General features: G+C 39.5%; 1 protein-coding gene across 1 annotated transcript in view; it reads left to right on the forward strand.

Annotated features, from left to right (window-relative positions):
• VNN1 (vanin 1) overlaps positions 1-7,087 on the forward strand; it is a 25,090-nt gene extending 18,003 nt beyond the window's left edge. Inside the window, exons 4-7 of the mRNA XM_006834722.1 lie at positions 1,290-1,581; positions 3,375-3,733; positions 5,646-5,816; positions 6,956-7,087. Of these exons, the coding sequence (XP_006834785.1) occupies positions 1,290-1,581; positions 3,375-3,733; positions 5,646-5,816; positions 6,956-7,087 (954 nt within the window). The remainder of the gene's footprint in view (positions 1-1,289; positions 1,582-3,374; positions 3,734-5,645; positions 5,817-6,955) is intronic.
• The last annotated feature ends 2,668 nt before the right edge of the window (positions 7,088-9,755 follow it).

The following is a 9,755-nucleotide window of genomic DNA, read 5'->3' on the forward strand; positions in this document are numbered from 1 at the left end:
GAAGACACAGGGAAACAATTGGTTTAAAGGGCTAATGGACCACACCAACATCAGTCTCCACAACGCTGAGACCAGAAGAACTAGATGGTGCCTGGCTAACACTAGGATCATATTAGAAAGCCTTGGGTAGAGTGGGAGGAAAATGTGGAACAAAATTTAATCATAGAAAAAACTAGGCTTACTGTTTGTATAAAGACTGGTAGGGTCCCCAAGACTATTGACCTTATGTCTGGGATTGATTTTACTCCCTTGGCTCAATTTTCAGCCAAACAATAGACAAGATATAATGGGAGCGATAATACTAGTTGGGTATTCACACCTTAGAATAACCAAACATTTGAGATCAAAATGACAACGTATATCCAAGGTTAGAAGGGTTAGTAAAGAAGAAAGGAAGGAAACAAGAAACAGAGAGGAAGTGGAATACATTAGTAACGTTACATTGAGGAGATACCAGTTAATGTGATGAAACAAAATGTGTATAAATTGTTGAATGGTAAATTGCTCATCTTTCCTGTAAACCTTCACTGAATTCACAATAAAAACTTAAAAACAAAATTTTTTTTTTTTTAAGTCTTGGAAATAGGTCAAGGCTAGGAAAAAAAAAAAAAAAAAAGGACTTACCAGATAAGAGTTGATCTCCAGAAGAAATGAGCATAGGCATTTTCCTGATCACAGGAAATAGTTCAAGTGTTCTTGACAAGTAGAAGTTATCTGTTTTGTTCTTGTAATAACGAAGAGGACATTTATAAATACGGGTTTCCATGTGTTTATTATTTTTTGAATGTGGAAGTTGAACCTAAGGCCCCTTTTAACTTGAGTTTCCTCTGATTCTCTAATGTTCTGTTCTTTTTCTCTGAAGATGGAGGCCTTTTAAAATGGTGTGGGACCGTGTCTGACTTCCTTTGACTTCACAGGGGAAAGAGAATCAAACTCAAAACAGTCCAAGGCTGATGCCTGTGAAGTAGAGGTCAGATAGGGCTCTACCCTTCAACCTTCTTTATCCTATTCTGACACCTACTGCCCCTCCCATGTCACTCTACTTCTCAGCTGGGTTCCATCATCCATTGCAATGGCCACACAGAATTCACAGACAACACTTATGATTATGGGGTTTATTAGGGAAATGAACAGGATTTAATTCAGGGTCAGAAACAACTCAGGATATTGTAGTTCTCTGGTCAGGCGCGTCCTGCATTCGTTTATGTACTGTGATGTTAGGACCAACTTCTTGAAAATTGTGGGATTTTTTCTTTCCCTTTTCTTCCTTCCTCTTTTGTTTATCACAGCAAAACCTTTTCATGGGTGAAGTTCAATTCAATTCACCCAAGATGGCTGAAGTAGTGACTTTCAACACCACCTTTGGGAGATTTGGCATTTTCACATGCTTCGATATACTCTTCCATGATCCTGCTGTTACCTTGGTGAAAGATTTCCATGTGGACACCATACTGTTTCCAACTGCTTGGATGAATGTTCTGCCCCATTTATCGGCTGTTGAGTTCCACTCCGCGTGGGCTATGGGCATGGGGGTCAACTTCCTTGCAGCAAATATACATCACCCCATGATGAAAATGACAGGTAATATGTGAGTTTTACAGTTTATAGAGAAAAAAAAATGTCACCAATTTCATATGTCCTTCATGATACATGCTTTCCAATTCTTAATTTTTGAATACCTACTTATGGAATTAGTATCAAGCTAAACTTTTTATAAGTTAATGCATCTATTTTTTTTTTTTAATTCAACTTGAATATGCACTACTTTTTCTTTCCAAATTTAACCAATTACTACTTGAAACTATTCTTTGGCTTCTACTCACGTTATTCTATAGATTTCCTTTCACTTGTCTGTCCTCATAATCATATAAATATATATATTTAATGTTTTATTGTGAATTATGTGATAGTTTACATGGGAGAACATTAGCTTTAAATTCATCCTATCATATAGCATTTCATTGCCATGGTTACAATCCCCTCCATGCATCATCAACCAACCAAAGGGTATACCCTGCAAGCCTTTCCCCTCCACCCTCCCACTCCCGGGCATCAGCACACAGCCCCTCTCCCTCTCTGGGTCTAAAGTCCCCAGCTGCTCCATATCTCCACATCATCATCTCTGCCTCCATCTCTGGTGTCACTGCTTCTCTGGGTAGGATCCCATACTCCACTCTTCTCCCTTGCTGGTCCCAGGGACCTCCGCTCCTAGACTCCAAAGTCAGTCACTCCCCTCCTTTTGCTACAGAACATCTACCTTTACATTTCCACCCTCACAGTCAGTCCTGATAACAATTATTCACTATTGTATCACAAGAGACCTCTCCGCATTTCCTTTCATCAGCCCCGACCAGACAGATTGGATACTACTCAGTGGAGAATCTACCTTCCTCCCCACTCTCTGGAGCTAGACTCCCTCATGAAAGCTTGTAAGCCAGTCACTTCTTGCCTTTGTAGCCCCCACCATTTTGGGTAGCCAATGTCCAAGTTGCCCATCCCTGTCTACACTGTGTATGGAGGGGGTGGGAATTGTAATCATATTTTAATATATATGTTGTTCTTCAGTACAGATGAGTAATTTTTGATTCACAGCAACACCATATTGTTGTTGTTGTTAAGTGCCGTCTAGTCGGTTCCTACTCATAGCGACCCTGAACAAGGTTTCTGAGGCTGTAAATCTTTACAGGAGCAGAAAGCCTCATCTTTCTCCTGCGGAGCAACCAGTAATTTCGAACTGCTGACTTTGTGGTCGCAGCCCTATGTGGTCGTAACCACTATGCTACCAGAGCTCCTTAACACCATATTAGTGGCAATAAAATGTTAATGCGAGTTTAAAAGAACAGTTGTTGTTGTTAAGTGCCATGAAGTCAGTTCCGAACCATAGCAACCCTGAATAGGGTTTCCAAGGCTGTAAATCTTTACGGGCAGAAAGCCTCATCTTTCTCCTGTGGAGCAGCTGGTAATTTCGAACTGCAGACCTTGAGGTTCACAGCCAATTCATAACCACTATGCTATTGTTGTTGTTGTTGTTGTTGTGAAGTGCCATCAAGTCGGTTCCGACCCATAGCGATCCTGTATAGAGTTTCCCAGGAGCACCTATTAGAGCTCCTTAAAATAATAGTTGTTGTTAAGTGCCATCGAGTCGGTTCCGACCCATAGTGACCCTGTACAGGGTTTCCGAGGGTGTAAATCTTTACCGGAGTAGAAAGCCTCATCTATGTCTCGCAGAGCAGTTGGTAGTTTTGAACTTCCGACCTTAAGGTTCACAGCCCAATTCGTAACCACTACGCTACCAGAGTAATAATTATGAAATCACTTTCCACTTGCTTGTTATTGTTTTTTTAAAGACAACATTTCCAATTTATCACTTCTAGGAAGTGGTATCTATGCACCGGATTCTCCACCAGCGTTTCATTACGATATGAAGACCAAAGAGGGGAAACTCCTCCTTTCTAGCCTAAATTCCCACCCATACTCCTCAAGGGTGAACTGGTCTTCTCATGCGAGCAGAATGGAAGCACACTCAAAAGGAAACCAGGAATTTAAGAACACTGTCTTTTTTGATGAATTCACTTTTGTGGAGCTCATGGGAATCAAAGGAAATTACACAGTTTGTCAAAAAGACCTCTGCTGTCATCTAAGCTACAAAATGACTGAGAAGAGATCAGATGAAGTTTATGCTCTTGGGGCATTTGATGGGCTACATACTGTTGAAGGAACTTATTATCTACAGGTAATGCACGTTTTAGTGACCAGAGTCAGAATAAATACAAAGCACCTAATTAAATTTGAATTTCAGGTGGCTTTTTCTTTTCATTTTATTTTTTCTTTACTTTAAATATATCTCCCAAACTGATATATTTTTGTAACTGAAAATGTATTTGTTGTTAATCTAAAATTCAAATTTAATGGACATCCCGCATTTTATTTGCTCGATTGGGTAATTCTTGGAATGAATTCTATTTGAAATGGTTCAAAAAAAGCACAACATTTATTACAGACAGCAGTTTAAAAATCAGTATCATAATCAAATTACAGACAATTTAAATAGATAACTGTCCTATGATACCTCCTGCTTGAACACGATCATCAATTCCCTGTATGTTCACTAGTTTTAAAAGAGCTTGACGCTAATTATACCGAAGATTGATAGAAATGACCTCTGAGGTTGTACAGTAGAATTGTTTATTGCTGTCGTGATTGAGAGATCCCCTAACCTCCAACAAAAAGTAGGAATAACTGCAATGTGATGAGATGGAACCCTCAAGAACAAGTTCACAGTGGTCCCTCCCTACGTCTTCTCCTTCTGTTCTCTTCCTCAGTTTGGCTCCCATCCTTCCTGGCTCTCTAGATTATTGTATTGCCCTCCTACTTGGGCTTCCTGTTGACAGTATCAACTCCATCCAATCCATTACTTACACTACAATTACAAAGTCACTATAAGCCCTCTATGATTATATTAGTCTCTGCACTCCAGTGCTCTACCCCACAGTGCAACACCCAGGAGTCAGGAGGAAGGTTAGCTTTGTTGGATTCTTCAGAGAGTAATGGGCTCAAGTAAAACAAAGCCTTCTGTTGTTATTGTTGACCAACATCCCTCATTAAAACCATACAAGTTTTGGAGTTCAGAATTTTCCAGTTTGGCATCTTACTTGACAGACTCTTGGTTTCCTCATCTTTTGTGAATTTGTAACTTGAAATACTGCTGCAATTTTTGAAGGTTTCAGAGGAACAAAATAGAAGCATGTGTTCATTCTACAACTTTTACTTGAAAGTTAATTCTATCTTCTCTTAACTCACTTGCCCTGAAGTGTTTACCTCCCACCTGCAATAGTAGAAGCAGGGAGATGCATTAAAGGCTATTGCTGTAACCAGGCAAGAGATGAAGGTGGCTTGAAATAGGCTTGGAATGAGAGATGCTGTAAAGATGTAGTTAATGGATTTTCCTTTGTGGGTCTTTGCATGGTGAGGTAACTCATGAATTTAGGTTTTACATTTAAATAGCTATGTAGTATAGTAGAAGAGGAGTCTTGGTGTGACTGCAATACAATAAGCTTATCACAAGGTCGCTGGTTTAAACCCACCAGCCACTCCTTGGAAACTCTATGCAGGGTTGCTATGAGCCAGAACTGATTCAATGACAATAAACAACAGAGTGGCAAAAGAACTCACTTGACAACTATCTCAATCCTTGCTCAGATACAAAGTTTCTGACTTTTCTGGATCACAGAAATTGCTTCTAGATCATCTCTAGGGACTCTTCTAAATCTAAAACCCCCTCATTGTGTTCCTAGGCAATAATATAAAGATTGAACTAGTATCTAAATTGAAAAGCATTTTATCAAATCAAATGCTTCACCAAGTAAAATCATTGATAACTTGAAACCAATGAGGGTATAGTTGCCACTGATACAGGCCAAAGACTTGACTGGTTATTTATGTAGTTTATTTGTTGCCAATGAAGTGCAGAAAGTACTAGGGTTTGAAGTTCTTTTTTATTATTAGTTACATTAGCTATCCACTAATGAATTGGATTAATCTAATGAGGAAGTAACATTATTTTACTAAATAAGGGGCATAGGCGTTTCTAGAGGTCATGACAGTGGCTTTGTTATGATTTACTGTTTTACGTTTACTTCCTCTAGATTTGCACTATGTTGAAGTGTAAAACCACTAATATAAAAACTTGTGGCAACTCAGTTGAAACAGCTTCCACCAGGTTTGAAATGTTCTCCCTCAGTGGCACTTTTGGAACCCAATATGTCTTCCCTGAGGTGTTGCTGAGTGAAGTTCAGCTTGCACCTGGAGACTTTCAGGTAAGACTTAATGCTTGATACTGCCAATTAATTTTACCTAAGAGGAAGCACTTTTTGAAATTAAAACTTGTCTCAATACTCAAATATGTCATCAAGACTCCCATTTGCTAAGGATAAAACTGCCTTGAGGGTCACCAAGGACACTGAGCAAACTGATTCTAATGGAAATTCTGCAGGAAAAATTTTAAGAAAATGTATCCTTGAAAATAAAGAAATATATTTCTTTTGGGGAATATGGGAGGAGGCTGGGCTGTTCAGAGCCTATCAAATGGAAAGGAGACTCAAGAAGAGTAGTTTCAGGGCAAGTCCATCAGAGGAAACCCTTGGAGTTACTGGGAGAGAGAATGCTTAGGAAGTGAAAGGAGTTTCTCTCACTTTGTAGATCAAGTCCTGGTACAACCATGGCCGTAAGAGAAAATGATAGAAATATGGAGGGAGAGAGAATCTCATAGTAGCTGATGTTAATAAGAAAGCAAAAGCTATTTAGAGCCCAGATAGAATTTCTTACTTATCTCTGCTCAGGTATCTTCCAGCTACTCCTGCAGGGTTTACTTTCACTCTGCCTTCCTGATTGAAATGGCAGTGGTTTAAACCCTACCAGCCATTCCACAGGGAAAATATGAGACTATCTGCTCCATCAAGATCTAGAGTCTTGGAAACCTGAAGGCGCAGTTCCATTCTGCCCTGGACGGGTACTGTGAATTGGAGTGAGACCCCTTAGAAATAATTAAAGGGGGTTGGACGTGTGAGTAAAAAAGTTAGAAGGGGCTGTGAGTAAAGGGTAGGGACCCTGGGGGCTTAGTTCAAATTCCTCTTCTGACTTTTTCTGTGGGAGATTCTATGTGGTCTGATAGGACTAGATTTCTCTCTTATAAACTCCCAAATCCATTGCTTTACATTTACTAACTCATGAGAGGCTTCCTCAGATAAGTAAATTATAAGATGCTGATTTTAAGCATTTCAATAATAAATGAATAAGTGCCAATTCCATTGCTCCATTTTTTCCTGTACACTGTAACATTTCAAATTCTTCACATAGAACCATACTTAATCCATGTTCCTTCATCTAACTATATTGAATTTTATGTAACTATGTAACTTAAAAGTAGATCCTGTCTATGTTTCTTTCTGTTAACTAGGTGTCAAGTGATGGACAGCTGTCTAGCCTGAAGCCCACATCTGGACCTGTCTTAACAGTAACTCTGTTTGGGAGGTGGTACGAGAAGGACCAGATGGCAAATGCTTCATCAACCACAGAACACAACCACTGAGAATGAGGATAATAGCTGTTGTGTGTATTGAGTATTTAATAGGCTGGTATACTATTTCCAGTCTCTAGCTCTCCTGTTCTCTTTCTTGGATAGTCTTTTAAAAATTGGTGGTAGAGAAAATAAGAATAGGTCTGAGCTTTTTGATAATCCTGGTCTCTGGAATAAATGAATTACCAGTTACAAACACATACACTCTTTAGATAATACAAAGCAGATAAATAGTAATAATACTTTGAAAGGTAAAAATCTGTAAAATTAAAATAATAATTGTACTTACTTTTTCATTTGTTTGTTTTTCATAATAATTAAATAAGTTAGTACATTTAAACTGCTTAGAAAACATCCTGGCTCCTAGGAAACACTCTGCATATGTTGTTGTTAAGTGCTGTTGAGTCGATCCCAACCCATAGTGACCCTGTATAAGGTTTCCGAGCAGCAGCTGGTGAGCTTGAACCACCAACTTTGCAGTTCAAACAGCTTTGCATTCTGGTGCATTAACCCACAGCACCACACCAGGACTCCCTGTATATGTTAGCTTTTCCAATTAAATATGACTATGGTAGCGTAGTGGTTACGAATCGGGCTGCGAACCTTAAGGTCAGTGGTTCGAAACTACCAGCTGCTCCGCGGGAGAAAGATGAGGCTTTCTACTCCCGTAAGGATTTACACCCTCGGAAACCCTGTACAGGGTCGCTATGGGTCGGCTCCGACTCGAAGGCACTTAACAACAACAACAACATAAGAATAAAATAAAAAATCAATTGTGGTGTATTTATTTCTAAAACCATACCACCTCTGACTACTATGGGTCTAACACCTGTATGTTTATTTAATGCTACTTTTGTTGTTGTTGTTGTCAGGTGCCATCGAGTCGGAACCAACTCATAGCGACCCCATGCACTTTTATCACATTTAAAACTTCAACTGTTTTTACTTCTGGAGAAAACAATTGCAGTGCTCATTTTGTCCCCCCTCAGAATGAAAATGTCATTTTAAACAAACATATCTCCTTGATTTTTAAGAGAAGAGCATTCTAAAAGCAGTGTATCCAGCTTAAAATCACAATGCTGCAGAACACTGAAAATGTGTAAGCCTAAAAAAAATTAAGTCACAAGGTAGATAATGCGATTGTTGTTGTTAAGTGTTGTCAAGTCGGTTCCAACTCACAGAGACCCTGTATAGGGTTTCTGAAGAACAGCTGGGGTACTCAAACCGCCAATCTTGCAATTCAAACTGACTTTGTAGTCCAGCGTATTAACCCACAGCACCACACCAGGACTCTAGATAATGCAATAGTGAACTGTATGATACCTACTTTGTTGTTTGGATTTCCCCCCTAAGTCCTATGTTGTTGTTGTTAGGTGCCATCAAGTCGGTAACGACTCATAGTGACTTTATGCACAGAAGAACGAAACACTGCCTGATCCTGGGCCAACCTCACTACTGTTGCCACACTTGAGTCCATCGATGCTGCCACTTGGCCAGTCCATCTCGTTGGGGGTTTTCCTTTTTTTCTCTGACCCTCCACCTTACCAAACATGATATCCTTCACCAGCGACTGGTCCCTCCTGACAATATGTCTGATGTATGAGAGACGAAGTTTGGCCATCTTGGCCTCCAAGGAGCACTCTAGCTGCACTTCTTCCAAAACGGATCTATTGATTCTTTTGGCAGCCCATAGCACTTTCAATATTCTCCTCCAATACCATAATTCAAAAGCATCAATTCTTCTACGGTATTCCTTATTCACTAACCAGCCTTCTCATGCATATGAGATTATTGAAAATACCATGGCTTGGTTCAGGCACACCTTAGTCCTCAAGCTGAAATCTTTGCTCTTCAACACTTTAAAAAGATCTTGTGCAGCAGATTTGCCTAATGCAATATGTCGTTTGATTTCTTGACTGCTGCTTCCATGAGTGTTGATAGTTGATCCAAGAAAAATGAAGTCCTTGACAACGTCAATCTTTTCTCCATTAATAAGAATGTTTTTTATTGGACCAGTGGTGAGGATTTTTGTTTTCTTTACATTGAGATGCAATCCATACCAAAGACTGTGCTCTTTGCTCTTCATCAGTAAATGTTTTAAACCCTCTTCATTTTCAGCAAGCAAGATTGTATCATCAAGATTATATCGCAGGTTGTTAATGAGTCTTCTTCCAATCCTGATGCCATGGTTTTCTTCATATAACCCAACTTCTTGGATTATTTGCTCAACATACAGGTTGAATAAGTATGATGAAAGAATACAATCTTGTCACACACCTTTCTTAATTTTAAAACATTCAGCGTTCCCATGTTCTGTTCAAACAATTGCCTCTTGGTCCAGGTACAGATTCCTCATGAGCACAATTAAGTGTTCTGGAATACTCACACTCCGCAATGTTGTCCACAGCTTGTCATGGTCCAGACAATCGAAAACCTTTGTGTAGTCAAGAAGGCATAGGTAAACATCTTTCTGATATTCTGTGCTTTCAGTCAAGATCCATCGGACATCAGGAATGATATCCCTGGTTCCACAGCCTCTTTTGAATCTGGCTTGAACCTCTGGAAGTTCTCTGTCAATGTATGCTTGTAGCCATTTCTATATTACCTTTAGTAAAACTTTACTTGCATGGGATATCAAAGAGATTGTCCGATAGTGGGGTGATTCATTGAGGCAGTCCAC

The sequence above is a fragment of the Chrysochloris asiatica genome, unplaced genomic scaffold (assembly GCF_000296735.1).
Source record: "Chrysochloris asiatica unplaced genomic scaffold, ChrAsi1.0 scaffold00013, whole genome shotgun sequence".
NCBI lineage: Eukaryota > Metazoa > Chordata > Mammalia > Afrosoricida > Chrysochloridae > Chrysochloris > Chrysochloris asiatica.